General features: G+C 47.1%; 3 protein-coding genes across 5 annotated transcripts; all 3 read right to left on the bottom strand.

The window, feature by feature from the left end:
- Positions 1-59: 59 nt before the first annotated feature.
- Positions 60-9,495, bottom strand: LOC133897705 (LEAF RUST 10 DISEASE-RESISTANCE LOCUS RECEPTOR-LIKE PROTEIN KINASE-like 1.2). Of its 3 annotated transcripts, none has more exons than XM_062338620.1 (4): positions 8,590-9,495; positions 2,016-2,048; positions 1,617-1,871; positions 60-1,479 (listed from the first exon to the last, which is right to left on the bottom strand). In XM_062338620.1, the coding sequence occupies exons 1-4, from the start codon at positions 9,341-9,343 to the stop codon at positions 542-544; spliced, it is 1,980 nt and encodes a 659-aa protein (XP_062194604.1). In that variant the 5' UTR covers positions 9,344-9,495; the 3' UTR covers positions 60-541. The 3 variants fall into 3 exon arrangements, with proteins under 3 accessions (XP_062194604.1, XP_062194534.1, XP_062194666.1); XM_062338550.1 differs by lacking the exon at positions 8,590-9,495 and adding an exon at positions 4,331-5,130; XM_062338682.1 differs by lacking the exon at positions 8,590-9,495 and adding an exon at positions 3,082-4,324.
- Positions 9,452-16,877, bottom strand: LOC133898171 (LEAF RUST 10 DISEASE-RESISTANCE LOCUS RECEPTOR-LIKE PROTEIN KINASE-like 1.2). The gene is made up of 2 exons (XM_062338840.1): positions 15,928-16,877; positions 9,452-9,587 (listed from the first exon to the last, which is right to left on the bottom strand). Exons 1-2 carry the CDS (start codon positions 16,685-16,687, stop codon positions 9,538-9,540), a joined length of 810 nt encoding a protein of 269 aa, XP_062194824.1. The 5' UTR covers positions 16,688-16,877; the 3' UTR covers positions 9,452-9,537.
- LOC133897911 (LEAF RUST 10 DISEASE-RESISTANCE LOCUS RECEPTOR-LIKE PROTEIN KINASE-like 1.2) lies at positions 9,681-14,420 on the bottom strand. Its single transcript, XM_062338775.1, has one exon. It carries the CDS (start codon positions 12,194-12,196, stop codon positions 11,192-11,194), a length of 1,005 nt encoding a protein of 334 aa, XP_062194759.1. The 5' UTR covers positions 12,197-14,420; the 3' UTR covers positions 9,681-11,191.
- Positions 16,878-17,958: the final 1,081 nt, after the last annotated feature.

Raw genomic sequence — 17,958 nt, 5'->3', positions numbered from 1 at the left:
AGAAATTTCAGCAGAAGACATGCCTGTAGTTCTCTGATAAATACAGTTCATGCCACCTCTAGGTAAAAATTGGAAGTGCTCTTGCTGATTGATACTCAGTAGGCCTACATGAAGCATACACGTTCAGCAATCTATGTCCACTGTCAGAACTTGAGTGTAGATAAGAGCCAATGAACATATAAATCAGACCACAAAGCACTGGGCCAAGACAAATTTAACATGGTGGATCAAATGAAAGTTCGTCAGCCAATTAGAGTACGTATTATATGGTACAGCTTGATTTCTTTGTTGCATGTTGTCCAGTTCATCATCGCAGTCACCCTTCTGTTGTCGACATGAAAAATACTGAATTACTCTGTTTAACCCGATACTGCTTCGACTACTTGCCTTACTCTTTGAATTTCTGCCAAACCCAGAGTGCTGCGTACAGCATGAGCTTACACTTCATTACTATTAGTCATCCGCTAGGGCTTTATTTCTCTATAGTATGCAACAACTCATCGGATAGGGCTTTATTTCTTCAGGATCAGTACAAGGTATCTTATCCGCTAGCATTTGATGCTACCGAGTGGTTCGTTGATTGACTGTGGAATCTGTGGATGACCGAGTCAGGCGAATAACGTAGGCTATTCTTCAGCAAGTGTGCATCTTCCTTTGGAGATGAGTTCCTATCCATCCTTTTTGCCGGACACTCCCCATTCCTGATACAACTCAAGATGTCCACTACCTCCTTAATAGATGGCCTCAAATCCCTTTCTAACTGCAAGCACTGAAAAGCCAGCTCAGCGACGAGATCTATCATTCTCTTTGTTTCGCTGTCAATCTCATAGCCGAGCTCAGGGTCAACCAACTGCTCAACTTCATGGTTCTGAATTCTGTTGAGAGCCATGTTGGCCAAGTTGATCTCACTGTGGCTCCTGCTCATATCAACAGCTGGTTTAGAGGATATTAGCTCTACCAACACAACACCGAAGCTGTACACGTCACTCTTATCAGTTAGCTTGTAGCACTGGTGGTATACAGGGTCAACATACCCAGGTGTGCCCTGTGGAACAGTTGAGACATGGGTCACTTCAAGAGGGAACAACCGCGACAACCCAAAGTCTGCAACTTTGACATGGAAGCTGTTGTCCAGCAATATGTTGTTGGTCTTAACATCACGGTGTATGATTTCAACTGCATGGAGGTATGCCAGTGCTTCAGCTGTTTCTATGGCAATGTTCATCCTTACAGACCACGTAAGACCTCGTTCTGTTGCACGGGGTCCATGAAGATGGTCGGCAACTGTCCCATTAGGGATGAACTCATATACCAGGAGAAGGTCACGGCTGCTCCGAGATGTGCAGCCATATAGGATGACAAGGTTCTGGTGGAGTAGGCGGGACAAGATGTCTACCTCATTTAGGAATTGCTCAACCCGTTTGTAGTTATTCTTGTAAAGGCGCTTCACTGCAACTACTCTCCCGTCCCGGAGTTTTCCTGAAGAACAAAATGATCACCTTGTTATTGCAATGTCACATGTTAATGCATTTAAGAAAATAATTACATGTTAATGCAGAAATGATCAGACCCAGAGTTAAGATTGACAAGGGAGTTCTGCAAAGATGTTTTCCCACCTTTGTAAACAGTTCCGAAACCACCATCGCCAAGTTCCCTCGAGGCACTAAATCCATCAGTAGCTTCTTCAAGTTCCTCATAAGTAAAGATATGGGGAGAGCCAACCAACTCAAGGTCTTTGCTGTATGATTGCATTGAAGATCCACTGCGCATGAGGTCATTTGAAGCTCTAGCTTCTTTCCTCCTCTTACGCTTGTGCCAGACAAAAAAGATGAAGCATACTACCAATATAACACCAGCCCCTGCTCCACATACTGCCCACAACAACAGTGTAACAACATTAGCAATATGTGGTAACCAGTAGATCCTAAGGATTCTACAAAATAGGATGCTTCAAGATTTGAGGAGTGAGAACCAATATCATAGAAAAGAAGTGCAGCTTGAGGGTTGATACTCACCTATTCCAATCATCAGTGTGTGGCTCTTTTTGCCTGCATAAGAATAGTCTCTGTGAATACATCGCCATTTAAGATGTAATGAAACATCACAGTAGTCACTCAAGAAACACAAAGAATATTATGCAGTTGTTCCATAAAAAAATATTATGTAGTCTAAATCGGTCTAGTTATGAAACTTTGCCAGCTTTTGTCTACAGTTGAGTACGTATGACTGGCAGAAAAAAATATGACAGTATACTGGAGCAGAACAAAGCCTGGGAAAAAAGAAGGAAAAACAAACCAACTAGAAAAAAAGAGTACAACTAAATAGTAGCATGAAATCTTGTAAATATCCAATCCATCAAATAGTTGTGTCCAACCAATGCAGGCTAATCCATTTTGTTTCTTTCTTCCTTTGTTCAGAAAAAAAAAAAACTTAGCAGTGTGCTAGTCACGATAATAGTTGGCCATACCAGGGTGATTACACCGCACTTCTGCAATTCTTTAAGTCTGCCAAGGTATGATTGCTTCCCATTTAAATTACTACAGTGCTAAATTCAACTTTAGAACCCTAATTCCACAACAGGCAGATTCAATTATTTGCTTAGAAAATAAAGTGCATTGATTGGCAACTACGAGAACAATTTTCTCTAGTCAGCTATCACTGGAAGAACAATAGGAACTGGGGCCATTGGTATGGCATCTTTATGAAATAGTGTAGTTGAATACTTCAACCAATGTGTTTGACTAGAATACAGTGGGCTCCAGTGTCCCCATCAATGGAATAACTTCACTAATCAACAAAACCAAAAATAATTTGCAGGAAGTTGAAGAAGACACTCCAGATTTTAAACAAAATAATCTGTCCTATTAGCATTTTATATTCCTCCTAGCAACGCCAAAACGCAACAAACAAGCCATCTAATTCTTGATAGCAAACTCTATCTCGCTTGCGGTATCATAATTCCTATCCAAACGGGCACTTCGGGTTCTTTGACTCCGTTAATAGCGCTCGCATTTTATACGATCAAAGAACTATGAATTGACTAGTCAATTTCGTCCCACAATTTCCATTTACTGAACTCACCGCACTTCTCACGGCGCACGCCGTCGGAGCAGTTGCAGGAGAACCCCAGGCCGTTGGCATCGTACATGCAATCCCCGCCGCTTGCTACGCATTCGGGGCAATCCCCTGACACCACCGTCCACTCCAGGAGAAACCCTTGCTTCATGCTGGCGACGAAGTCGTCCCCACTCCCATCCGCGAGAATCGGCACAACTGAGAAGGTACACACCGGCGGGATGACCCCCTGGACGAACTCCCCCTTGCCGCGGAACCAGACGAAGGAGTGGTTGTCGCAAGGCAGGGGCCGAAACCCAGGCGGGACCACCGGTAGCGGGTCCGTACAGTTCGCGAGGAAGAGCAGCTCGGTGTTGGCTTTGCTGATGAGGAACGGCGCTAGCCCGATGCCGAGCGAGATGTTGAACCACGGCGCCGGGCAGCCGGTGGCTAGCGGCAGGTTGTCGTCCACCACGTGGAAGGAGTTGTTCTCCACGAAGATGCTAAGTACCCGATAGGACTGGTGGACTGAGTGGCTCAGGAACGCGCCGCTACTGTTGCACTTGAGCTGGAAGGACGGCGGTCCGCACGGCGGCCGTCGGGGCTCCTCCAGCCAGAACGGGTAGGAGATGTTCAGGTCCCCGCAGGCCTTGTGCAAGCAGCTTGACGCCTGTGCCGGGCCGGCCGCCGCCGTCGCCGCTCGGAGGAAGAAAGCGAGTAGCAGCAGCAGGAGCGGACACATGATGGATTGGATATGGATGGCAATGGAAGACGGGTCAACGGGAACGGGCAAGGAGTGAACTGTGGAACGGAACGGGGAGCGGAACGGATATGAGGTGTTGGAGAAAAGGGCGGTGGCGAGTGGTTTGACCGGTCGTGGTCCACGCCTCCAAGCGTTGAATAGCTCTCCCTTTTCTTTTCTTTTCTTTTTGTCTTTCTGATTTCTTTATTCCAATTTTATCTCGTTGATTTCTGTGTTGCCGGAGCTGGGACGGAGAGTTGGCGGCGGCGATCACACCTGCCGCCGTGGTTGGGGACGACGACGGCCTTACGCCCTTATCAAATCAGTGAATAAATAAGCTGACCAGTGGATTGGGTTGCCAGATCCGTACTCTGTACGTAGTCTATGAGTCTATGCGCTGATGAGGCTCATGTTCTAGGGAAGTACTAGGTGGCGTCCGGCGGTTCGAAGTTTTTTTATGAACCAGACGCTTGCCTGGCTTGATGTCCCTAGTTCCTACCGAGCTAATTTTATTTGTTCCAAGAGCAAACTAACCTTCTGATGGCGCCAACGACGCCGCCGGCGGTGGCGGCCATGTCAAGAGGAAGCCGTCGCTGATGAGTTTGTCGTAGTTGCTCGCGTTCGCCTTGCCAGAGCCTCCAAGCACCGGCACGACGGTGGCATTGCAGCCCTCCAAAAAGTAGCTACCCGAATCGTCGTCGTAACGCCCTCCGACGCTAACAAACGTATTGTTGTGGCACCTCGTCTTCACGAGCCTCATGCGGGCCGCCGGCGCCGGCGCCGGCGCCTTGGTGCAGTTGTAGAAGACGAGGTCCTGATTGACAGGGCTGATCGAAAATGGAATACCGAGCTTGGTGGAGCTGTTGTTCGACGGGGCGTGACAGGAGCTGGAGTTGATGATGTCTTGAAGCTTGTGGATATCGGCGACGAGCAAGGAGGCGTTGTCGTAGAAGATGTTGAGGATCTGGAACCAGTGTTCAACGCGCTGATTGTATCCGAGGTACGGGATGTTGTTACGGCACCGAACCTGGAACCCAATCCCAGCGCAGTTGGTCTCCGTCGCCTGCTCCGGGACGATCCCGAACGGGAAGGTGATGCTCACGTTGCCGCATAGCTTGGGCGAGCAGGGATCTCCTCCTCGAGCTCCTGCTGCCGTGGCAAGCATCAGCGGTAACCACCACATCCAGGCCGCCCAGACCGAGGAGCCGAAGACGAGCGACAAGCTCGGAGACATGGGAGCAACAGAAGATTTCGACGGTTGCAGTAGCGACGAACAAAGGGCTGAATCGGTGATGTGTTGTGTGGAGACGGACATGGGAGAATTATCCGATCCAAGGAAGGATGGTATATGGGGACGACGAGACACGAGTGACTCTTATGTAGTGGCCGAAACCTTTGACTGGACATTCAGGGTCAAGGCATCATCATCCGCGTCCGGGAATTCCCGGGGTGCCGGATGGGAATTGGGACCCCAGACTTTGACCTCAAAACGTCTCAAATAGGCGGAGAAGATGTAACGCCACAATAACTCTATTTTACAAACAGTATTTTCTGTGAACAGTGTATGTAACCAGAGTTCGGCTGTGCAGTATTGTATCTCATCACTGTACGCCTCTGACTTAAAGAGGTGAACTCAGAGAGTCCGGATCCGCCCGATGAACGGGATGAACGGGGCAAGCGACGGCAGTCGTGAGCCAGCGTTGTGATTGGGCCAGGATGGCCGCCCTGATCACCTCCGTCTATCGCACGCTCTTGTTGGCCAACTAGCCCACCGTATTCCCTCGCTTTTGTCAACACACTGACTGCTATTAGCAAGCGGCAACAACCGTACACATGTAAACCGCTAAATACTAAACGGAGACTAGGAAACTTTTTCGAGGTAGTCAACGCAATATAGGTATCAACTGTATGTCCTCTGTTTGTAAAATTATACTAGATAGACTTTTGACTTTGTAATTTCAGCCTGAATATATTGGGAAAAGCTATGAAAGTATATGACAAACCAAGGATTTTTACGGAACTCTATTAGTGCTGATTTTACTCAGGTTAATTTAGGTTTGTCCGCCTTCATTTGCAGTCGAAGTTTGAAAATTTTGATCATCGGGAATAAACAAAATACTAGTTGATATCTTCTTCTTAAACAATTGTGTCTTTTCTCAATTTCCTAGCATCGGAATCTTTGCTAGCATCAGCTTTTTACTGGATAGGCACTAAGAAAATATCTAATGGAATCTTGGTCATTTTCAGGCAAAGCAATAGTTCTAAAGGAGCAATAACTCCTAATTTGTATGAGTTGTCACAAAGTCTTAGTCGACGATTGTGAACAGTTGAACGTTCTTCGACTATTGCCTAAGCTTTGCAAGTTTGTCAACCTTTAGCAATACCTCACGTGCTCCCTCGCCCCACCCCGCCCTTAAGCCCTTCCTCTAAGCCTGGACCTCAAAACCGAAGAGCATGTATATCCATCGGTACTAAGTAGAAGCTAAAAGAGAAAGAAATAAGTAAACGTCAATGCTAAGGGATTTAGACATAGATGTTTAGGTTAGAATGCATGGCATCAATACTAATATTTGCTAATGATGCTACCTTCATTTTAGCAACAAAATTAATTATTTTAAATCACCTTAGAGGTGCTAAGGGATAAAATAGAAATTACTAAGAGAGATAATGCTAGATAATTACCATTAGCACGTAACTAAGGGGTAATAGATGTACGTGCTCTAACCCACCTCGACCGTAACCTCGCCAGCGGTAGGTGAAGCTTGTTGGCTGATATTTCTAGTAATTTCAGGCAACTAAGATAAAGACTTTGTATAGTTCTAATATTGAAAAAAAATCATTTCTTGTGAATAAAAGAGGCAAAAAACTGTCACATAATATGTTTAGGGCCAATTTAGGTTCCCAAAAACGGCATGCTATTTTTGGTGGCTGAGGAGTGCAACCTGTTTTGGTGTCTTGAACAATATTTTGCTATTCTTCAAAAAACAAGATTCTACCACTGTATGGCGTGCACTTAAAGATGGAACCATCCCTAGAAAAATAAAAGCATTTTCTAATTAGAATCACTAATGTACAGGACATAATCCACTAACCCTCTGTAACGACTCATGTGCCTGACAATTTCGTTCCAACTCCTCCTAGCTAGCCACCGGTGAGATTGCACACGTTGTGGCCCCGACCCTTCTCCACTGTCACAAACACTTCAAGCTAGGTGAAAGACCATTTTATTTTTATATCGAGGATGATGCTTTTTCTTTGAGTTAAAGGCGCTTCAAAGTTGAAATTTGATTGTTGAAGTCTTGGATCTAGACAGTTGAAAGTAAAATTTTGATAGTTGGAAGTCATGAAGCGTGTTAATTCAAATCAGGGTTTCCTTGAAAGTTGCCTTTTGCTAGCTGAAAGTCATGGATTCCCAGAGTAGAAAGTTTGAATTCTTCAATTTAAAGTTGGAATCAAAGGTTGAATTCATATATGTAGGTCCAACTTTTAGGGTTTGGTAAGAAGTGGGTGGTAGTTGCTTGGGTAGTGTAGAATAATTAACCCCAATTTTTTTTTGTAAAAGCATCATAATACGTAAGAAATCAATGTAATATTGCAACGAAATGTCACCCAAGTTTTAAATATTTTTGGTGGCTAGTCCTCGACTGGATTTGTTACAAGCACATCCGCACATGACACACACTTTAGCAGGATAATCTTGTCGGATCATGGGACCCAAGTAAAAGCACTCTATCACAAACAAGTGGGATCAGGCCGCTGTGTTTCTGAACGGAAGTATACGACAAACGGATTTATAAATTATAGATAAAAACTCCAAATATGTACCGGCCAAAGGGGACGGATGTCCTATCTCTGGCTCGATGCCGAATTTGGAGCCACTTTCTGCACACACTTTGCCACTAATGGACATTAGCGATGCTAACGGCAACCTACCGAGAGTCACGGCAAAGCGACCGAAGCTTCGGGCAAGCAGCAACGCCGACGCGTAATATTCTTTTATTGATGTGCCAGCGCACCGATGGCAACAATCATACGCGAAGAGGACACGCAAAGGCAGAGGGTAGAGGAGGATAAGAAGAGGGTCTATTCATATTAGCTCTGGATCTGTCACTATGCGAAAGCTAAATAATAATGCGGGTGAAGATGACTCTACCCTGTTATTTCCCCGGAAAGCACTCTGCTTGCTACCCCGGAACGCGTCTACCCAAGGAAGACGATTACGGTGCTACGTGATCAATGGGAGCACCACAATCTTGCCAGCCAAGTCGTCAATGTCACCGCCAATTGGGCATGGACACACGAGGTAACTACCACCAAGCTACCCGAGGATTCAGGACTCAGGACAGCAACGTGCCATGCGCATGGGCCAGCAGAACACCAAATCTCTATGGGGCCAGGGAAGGGTTCCCGCAAAGCCATTGCACATAGGGTTTTAATTACTGTTTTGCAAATGATTACTGGTCCCCAACAGTAACCACGGTAATCGTATAAGTAATTCGGTAGAAATCGGTCAAATTTTTATCAAAGTTTTGATATTTTTTAAATTTTAAATTTAAATTTGATTGGTAACCGTTCGATTTATAAAAATAGTGTGGACCGTATCGTCCGATAACCGTAATAAACGAGTCATTAACGACGATATTTGTAACCGTAATTGCGCCACGCCGCATGATGCGAAGGGATCAAGAAAGTCTTGCAACTTAAATGCATGTGCCGATTCGGCCGGCTGCGTCCACACTGCCAGACTGCTGTAGTAGTACGTACGAGTACGTGGGCGGGTGGGAGGGACTCACCAGCGCATGTCGACCCCGCTCCCGTTCGCAGCCTGCCGTCGGGGCAGAGGCACGCGAATGCTGCGGCGTCGTTGTTGTACCGGCACTCCCCGCCGGTCGCGATGCAGGCGGCGCAGTCGCCGATGGTAGCCTCCTCCCACTCCAGGACGAACCCGTCCTTCAGGAGCCGGGTGTAGTTGGCCGCCGTCATGACCGCCGCCTCCGCCTCCGCCCCGAGCACAGGCATGTACGTGTACGTGCACCGGCCTGTCGCGATCGCCGGTGGGCTGTCCCAGTAGTAGCTCCCGCCGAGGTACGCGAAGATGGGAGTACCGCAGTTGAAGGTGACTTCCACGTAACCGCGCCCGCGCGGCTCCGTGCCGCTGCAGTTGTAGAGGAAGCACAGGGCCCGGTTCCGGCGGCTAATCGTGAACGGGCTGAGCGCGATGCTGGACGACATGTTGAAGTCGGTGCGGCACACGCCGTTGACGGCGGAGACCCTGGTGTGGGAGGCGATGAAGGAGTTGTTGGCATAGTCGATGCCGAGGACGTGGATGGCGGAGCCCCTCAAGGAAGCCACGCTGCCGTCGTCGCACCAGACCTGGAAGGCCGGGTGACCACAGGATGACGAGGACTGGTTGCCGCCGCCGAGCCAGAATGGGTATCTGACGGGGAGCTTCCCGCATGTCGCCGGCTCGCAGTCGGCGTGCGCGCGGTGATGGAATTGGAGGAGCAAGGAGGCCAAGACCGGGAAGAGCAGTAAGGTGGGATGCATCGAGCTAGCTACTCGATCAATTGTAGGAGCTGCCAGGCTGCGAAATGATGGAGGCTCCTCGATTGGGGATGTAGAAGATAGGAGAAGGTCGAAAGGGAAGTAGCCTTGGGCGTTGCCATTTGCTTGTTTGACTAGTCTATCCGGTTTGCTGAACTTTTTTAATCAACAGAAGTGCGAAAGTCAATGATGTCACCTCACTGACTTTTTTCAATCCAACTCCTTGTCACTGACTTGTAAACAAGTACTGTAAAAAGGTTAAAGCTCTACTTAGATGGTTCATCTTCAATAAAAAATTTAAAAATTCACCACCTATAACACTATTATAGTATCCTTTATCGCTATTACAGCATCTTCTATTTTTTTTTATCTCCAACAAACATCTTATTTTCTACCTTTCATTACTCTCCTCCTATTTTCGGATCCACGCGTATACTCATGTAAACAGTGTTGCAGCTAGCTACAGCAGTCGGCAAATTTGCCGCTATATGCCGGAGCCCTCTTCACTGTAGCACACGGCAAATCTTCTTTACGGTCTTTGTTGGAGAGTTCCTTCGACACTTGGAAACGGCAAAAGAACAGGCCACATTATATTATTGCGGTGTTGGTTTAAAGCTGTTGTTGGAGAAGGCCTAAATTTCGAATTCCCAGTTCAATAAGTTGGTTTTGCTATATATCTTTCGGGTGATTTTTGTTTTGTCTATCCATCAAATCTGTGTTGGTTGCGCTTAATTTGAAATGCGTTGACTTTTGTTACGTCCGCAAGGAACACAACCACAGACAACGCAATGGCACAAAATTTGAGCGTCAGGGTTTAAATTTCACTAGAAAGAAGTATAGGTCGATAGGCCGTTTAACAATTTTGTGTTAGCTCTGGCACGAACTCTAATTTGAACCTTCCAAGCTACAATAACATAATGCTTGAGATATCGTAATCACACAACTAATCATACTTACATCTAACGTATACTGATGTATTATTTGTTTGCTAGATATACTAATGTGCCAATTAGCCAGCGGTATTGGAAGAAAAAGTGCATGACAGAGAGAAGGAGTTGGAGCCAATGAGTGCAGGAGAGAAATGTGACTTTGTGGAGATCAGATTGTCAAACAGAAGAGGGCGATGAAGATGAACAAGTGGCTGAAATATTAGACCGGTTCATTCTTTGATTTGAGTTTTCTACAAAGTGAAAAAAGCAATGATACAGATGCCTCATGGTTCAATTTTGGCCTTCGATCATCGTATGTTTGGTTCGGATTGACGATGAAGACTGAGTCAGCTGTCATGGGCATGGCTTGTCATTTTGTGCGACAAGGTTATACTCGTCATAAAAGTAAAAGATGCCACTGATGCATGGGGTTTTCGTCCTTTGAACAGACCACTGATTTGATCGATGGATGGATATTTTGAGAGTTGAGACGTAATTGTCTTGCATTGGCGTTTTGCGCGCTGAAGACATTGCTGGTCAAAGTGAGGCAAAATAAATGTTCTTTAGGATAAGATATAATTTTTAATGTATAGTTTTGATTAATATTTTTATTAGAATATATTTATAAAATATGTTGAATATGTGATATTATAAAAGTATTTTTAAGATAAATCTAAACATATAATTTTAAAGTTTCCAAATTAAATATTTTAAAGTTATTATTAGTTAAAGTTCTAAAAGTATTTATAACTGTAGGAAGTATTATCCTAGGGTTTCAGCTTTATCAGACATATTTCGATCGGCTGCTACGTGCTAACGTGCATCCAATTATCCAGGATCGATCATTTAGTCATATAGAGTTCGTCCTATCAGTGGTTCCGTTCAAGCCAATTAGTTATAGATGCAGAAGAAGAAGAAATAACTATGGAACTCGTAACGAATCACTGTAACGCATCAGTAACTCACCGCGTGCGCACGTCGCCGGCTGCAAGCGACCGTCGGGGCATAGGCACCTGAACGCATTGGCGCCGTTGTCATACCGGCACTGTCCTCCGCTCGCGTTGCACGCCGCACAGTCCCCGGGCACCGTCCACTCCAGCAGGAACCCGCGCCTCACGAGCCCCGCGTAGTCGCCCTGCGCCCTCAGCTCCGACCCCGGCAGCACCGGCATGACGGAGAAGTGGCAACCCGCGGCGGACTCCATCCCCCGCACGGCGTGCCGCTGGCTCAGGTACATGAACCACGCGCCTGAACCCGAGCAGTTCATCGGAAGCGACCGCGCGGGAGGCTGCCGCGAGCAGTTTGTGCAGAGGATGAGCTCCCAGTTGGCGCGGCTGACGGCGAGCAGCGAGAGCGCGAGGCTGGTGGACGTGTTGAAGTAGGTGGCGCGGCAGGCGGAGGCGTCCCCGGCGGCCAGGTTCGCGTGGAAGGCCACGACGGAGCTGTTGCCGTAGTGGATGTCGAGAATGCGGAGGTAGGAGTCGTTCAGGATGGGCGGCGTCGCGCCGGTCGGGTCGCACGCGACGCCGAAGGATGGGTAGCCGCAGTGGGAAGGCTGCTGGCCGCGCAGCCAGAACGGGTACCTGATCGACAGGTCGCCGCACGCCACCGGCGCGCAGCTCGCGTCCAGCGCGGTGGCGAGAACCGGCAGGAGCACCAGTGCTAGCACGGCGGGAGCGTGCATTATGGTGTAGCTAGCAAATGCCGAACGGAGTATAGATGCTCGCGGTGGCAATTTAAGAATGGAAATGGGAACATGTAGCTTGCCAGAAAGGATCATCGATGAGGGTAGCGGGCAGAGAGAGGAGCCGATTTGTCTGACATTGGGGCACTCGGTTACGTGGGATGCAGAATACAGAATGCGGTCGATGGGAATATGTCTTACGGCACCGTTTATTAGCATTTTCTCAGCTTGACTTTCATGCATTATAAACCGTGAGGAATATGTCAGAATTACTCCCTTCAATAAAAAAAGGTGACACCCTAGAACGTGTGCAATCAAACTGCATTAAGTAAAATCTAGAATGCACGCTGTCAGTGTCTTGAACGTACAATCTAGACATGTAAAAAACTTACCACCATCAATTATTTTTTGTTACATTTTCATTTTTTTTAAAGTGTGATGATAATATTTAGTAATTGTGAAGTAAAAAAAGAAAAGAAAAGAAAATCAGGTAGTATGCAACAACCAAAAAAAGGAGAGCTCCTAAACTGTGGCCAGATTGTGAAAATGCTGAAACGGTGGAAATTTTCCAAGTTCAAAGTAGTGAACATATAAGTTGTTCAGTCAAACTTACTAGTTTCTATCTTGTTGAATATATGACCAATGGTATCTCTCTGCATTAGTTTTTTTTCGAATAAAACAGAAGGAGAGCTGCCTATTGTATTAGGAAGAAAAGCCTAACGTGCTAACTTGCTCGATTAATTAAGAAAAAACTAAGTGAAAACCCTAAACACAGCGGGCAAACTATTTAGCTAAACTTGTCCTAGATCTTCCCAGAAATGATCCAAACACTTGACCAACTACCTAGCTAAATTAGACCTAGATGGTTTGCAACGCCGCAGAGCAATAGAAAGCTAGACCAAAGCCGGCAGCCACCCGCAAACACGGGGAAGGTTACTCCCAGACAACGCCTCCAAAGGGGGCACGACGCCAAAGACACCGTCCTGGCCCATTATGTAACACTGGAAATGGGTTTTCAATCCAAGAACCTCCCGAAGTAGGCAGGGAATAATGCAATATCGTCTCTAATGAGGGAATGTCACTTGAGGGCATCGCTAGCGGTAGCATCAATAGGACACCGAACATAGCTTTTGCCCAGTGTTCCCGCACTGACTAAGGTCGAAAGATGTCAAAAATGCGGATGCCCCTAGGAAGCCGTGGAAGACACGCCACCAACTCCTCGAGCACTCGCAATCTAAAAGAGTCGTCGCCAAGCTGCACAGCTCCCCGTAGGCCAGAATTAAGGGGAAACAAAGTTCTAGCAAGGAGAGGAACCCGAAGATGCTGGAGATATCCGGATAAGGACAAACCACGTAAGAAGAGGACTGAAGTGCCATTGCCGTTAAACTGACCAGCACAAGACACCAACCAATAGACACATTGATGCTTCGGACACGGAAAATAGCCTAGACAGTGTGAAGAATCGCCATCATACGAAGTTTAAGAAAGAAAAATATAAGCAACGGTACAATAAACCACAAGTAACACTACCACGGTCGAGAGAAACCAAGACGAGCACACATTGCTAGCTAGGAGCAACAACCATCGATAACAGAATGTCAAGGACGAGATGAGGCAGCCCCACGGCTTGGCAGCGAGGACGAATACAGAAAACCAAGGACGCCATGCATCCTCCCTTGCATAACCACAATGCGCCATGCAGCGCCCCGCGGTCACAGACTTGAGCACACCAACGGCAAGGACAGCGACACCCACTCTAGCACACAAAACAGGCAAATCACCGCGCTCCGTCATGGTTGGCGACGCGTGTACCACCATCGATAGCACCCCTCTCATGTCATTGGTCACCACCGACATCAACAGTAGTCGACGGCTGTGAGCACACAAAACGACGCCCCGCTCGCCCTGGCCAAGCAGCAGGCCGACCGGACGCAACACATGCGATTGTGGCGACACATTGGCGGGGGTAGGAGGTTGTCACGGGGTGGTTGTCCTCGACTCCGCACACGAAACGGCCACCGCACCATCGCCGCCAAACACATACGGTCGGACCTTGGCCAAGGGCGCCTCGGCCGCGCGGCGCTGAGCACGACGAGCTAGCGGGGCACCGACCGTCTACGCACCATCAACACGAAGATCCAGGCATTGGCCCAGACGCCAACGTAGTGGCTCCATTCGAGAAAATATCCATGTGCGCCGCCATGGAGGACGCGCAGATCCGGCAGCGTCGAGGCATCATTCCGCACGCAGGTCAGAGCGCCGCGAGCGGGGGAACCGGCCGTACACACGCATGATTGAGCCCGACCGAACTTCAAGTACTGACGATTTGATAATCGGTCGTGTATTGTTATAATATTGAAAGTAGTGATATCTACCAAGTCAACGAAGTATATAAAACAGAGATAGAAAGTTATACATGTTCAGACCTGGAGTCAGATAATCATTTTTATATCTTATACTGCTGTGATTATTCTTTAGATCATAGAGTACAATGTAGATGTGTATGAGTCTAATCCTAAGAACTAGAAGAATTTGGATGTGTCTAAGTTGTAAGATATAGTCGACTAGGGGTTTGTTTCCATCGTAGATCTTTGATGGATATTGGTCTTTTACTCTACTAGTCTTAAAGGATTCTGCGAGAAGACCTAAAGGGTTTGCGATCGTGGACTAGATTGTGTAAGTGCTTTGGGATTTTCTTGAGATTCTGATGCTGATATTTGATTGCTTTGAGATTGGCTTGAGATACTTTGGATATACCTCTCTCTCCACCTTATATAGTTGGGGGAACCCAGTGTGTGATCCTAATTAGATATCTTGATGGAGTTATACTCTAATTGTTTGGCTTCATTAGATCTAGGAATATTTCTTAAATAGAGAATATCTTCTATATATGTGATAAGTAATTTTTAAGTATACCATTATCATATCTTACTCATGGTAGCCACGACCAGTCTCGTATAGAGTAAGATGCATTCGATCCCTATATACTTTTTATAGGTATACAAAATATCTCTTTACTATATAAAACATAAGTTGATTCCCACGTGACTCCTTCCCATACTTTCTTCCATCTAACAAAAACTCTTAAAATTCAAATAATTTATCCAATTTTGCTATACACCCTCATCCTCTAGCCTCCCCGCATCGTTACTAGCTACGAATATGGAACCTGTTTACTAATAAAAATAAATAAAAAATTAGGAGGAAAGTTAGCGAATAGTTTTCTCCTTTTTCGGATCCTATATGAAATCAAACTACGATATCGTTCCTAATGTATTCATTCGGTAATGCTCTCATATCGCATCCACATCTCCATATCTTAAGTTTATTCTTCATATTATTGCATCCAATATTTATATTTTTATTACAACGTACGAGCATATAATATATAATACTAACTATATATATCATCATCATGAAGCAGCACCTTGTCCTCCAGCTGGGCCAGGCCGCTGCCGGATCCAAATCCTAAAAGAGGAACTATATTTTGGAGATATGCTACAGTAATTAACTGACGATTACTATGTTGATTCTAGTGTTTAGAGGCGCGTGAAAGTCAGGGATCCCCGTCCGCCACTGCCCCGCCTTCCATCACACACCGCACAACCCAGCCGGCGTCGGCCACCGCTACTTGAGACAAAAATGGGGAAAGGACAAAATAGCACGAAAGAAACGACCACGATGGAGACCGCTTGGCTTTGTCGCCAGCCGCCGCCACCACCGCCGGACGGCAGTGGCGGCTGCGGCCACGCCAGGCCAGTAGACGGGGCAGGTGGTTGGGCGGCGAGACTTCGTCCTCCTCGTGTCGCCCAGAGGACTGACGCGGGAGCCGGGGTGTTGTTTTCTTTCATGCGTTGCTAATAGCAGACTTACGTATTTTAGTTTCGAGTAGAATATAGCACAGCCAAAACAAAACGAAGGAAACAGTAGATAAACAAAATAAAGCTTGAAATCATAAGCGTAGACAAGCTCACCGCAGATCACCGGGTACACGCCGTCGGAGCATTGACACTCGAACGCATCGTCGTTGACATCGATGCGGCACCGGCCGCCGGTCTCCGTGCAATCCGCGCAATCATCAGCCTTGTACTCGAGCAGAAACCCACCCTTCATTAGCCGCTGATAGTCTGCCCCCTTCGCCCCCTCGTATCCAAGCACCGGCATCACTGACACCGTGCAGTTTCCGGGAAGTGGCGTCAGAATGTCGTCGGACCTGTACTTCCCAGCAAGCCAGGCGAATGAGTTGGACGAGTAATTCGTACAGCTCACGGGCGCCCAAGAAAGGGGCAGCTTCGATGCCTGCCAGGTGCAGTTGTAAAGGAAGAAGAGCTCCTGGTTTTGGGGGCTAATCTTGAACGGCGCGAGGCCGAGGTCGGAGGAGGCGTTGACGACCATCTCGACGTTGCAGGTGCCGTCGGACAGCTCGACGTTGGTGACTCTGAACGAGCTGTTTCCATAGAAGATGTCCAGGATCCGGTACGTCCAGAGCGAGTTCTTGAGGGAAACGTTGCCCATGTTGTCGCATGAGACTTGGAAGGCTCGGTAGCCGCACTCCGCCCGATGCGTGCCGGCGAGCCAGAACGGGTAGGCGATGGCCAGGCCGCCGCAGGACGCCGGCGCGCAGGACGGCGCCGTGTTCAGGGCGACAGCGGTGGTGGGACTGGCTAGCAGAGCGAGCAGTAGCAGCATGGCTGGGCACAGCACGGCAGCTGCAGGAACAGGACACGCACGCATCTTGGCGACACGAGGGAAGAATCTGAGATGCTCGAGGTGGAGGAGGAGAAGATTGGGGAAGAACACAGAGAAGAAGGCAATGCCTGCAGCGGGCCAGATTGATCACACCGGGGGCGCGAAAGACGTTGCCGAGTGTATTGACCGTTCCTCGCCTCCGACTTTGACTGACGCTGGAGGCTTCGTGCAGCATGCTGATGTGGACGTCAGCGGGTGGGTGCAAGCCGACACGTGCCCCCCCCCCCCCCCCCCCCCCCCGTGCTGATGACTGAGTCTGATACCATTGGAGAAAATATGTGTTATTTTTGTCATGCATGCAGAAGCGAGTGAAGTTAGAACGTGGAATGGTGGACCACGTTGCGCGTCGTTTCTTTCCCCCGGATTTTCTTGGCGACGTCGACAGAGACTGGGTAACTACGGTTCCTTTACGTCATGGTTTGGTGATGCTGTAAGCTTAATTGCTACAATTATGTAATAATTAATGGTTTCATGTCTCTATGAGGCTCAAGTCAAGATTTTTATTCTATTATTAAAAAATGTCGCGTTGCAATTTCAATTAGGATTAAAATTTCATCGAATTTTTGGTAAAGTTCCGTGAATTTCGAAGAAGAACGAAATATCTAATTTTAGAATTTTTCTTTTATCGATACGTGAGGCTTGTATAGCATAGAACGAAAAATAACTAAAATTTTAGTCTTTTTGCTGGTGAAATTTTTTTGTAAAATGACATAAAATCCCTGATCCCAACTAGCAAGCAACGGAATGGAAAATTTGGAACGAGAGCCTTTCAAACCTGTTTTCCAACTTGCTTCACTGGTAACTGATTCGAGGCGTCCGTTCACACCAGCTTAGAATAACGGATGCTACCGGACTGGAGAATACAAACAATGCACACTTGTCACGCCCATACGTTCGAGTGGGCCATAGACGCAGACGGATGTGGATCAAAGGTGATCCACTGTTCTGACTATTTGAGATATCGAGTGGGTTTAGTGAGGGTCGGATTAACTTTTCGTTCGATCGTCTTATATTGTCTTTTGAATTTATACGTAGCAGATTCTTCAAAAAATATGCACCAAGTTGTGACCAGCCTTATGAAACTAGGGCTTATCATCCTCAACGTTTGCCTTAACCTGTTTATTACCATACGTAGCATTTGCCTTGATCTTTTCATCAAATTTGTTTTTAAACACATAGCACTCGTTGAAGTCGTGCTGGTTGCTCCAATGGATAGGACACCATTTTCCGTCACATCTACTGAGACCTTTGTTGTC

The sequence above is a fragment of the Phragmites australis genome, chromosome 1, assembly GCF_958298935.1.
Source record: "Phragmites australis chromosome 1, lpPhrAust1.1, whole genome shotgun sequence".
In the NCBI taxonomy this organism is placed as follows: domain Eukaryota; kingdom Viridiplantae; phylum Streptophyta; class Magnoliopsida; order Poales; family Poaceae; genus Phragmites; species Phragmites australis.
Note: the sequence above shows the minus strand (reverse complement) of the source record. Positions and strands in the feature narration are given on the sequence as shown.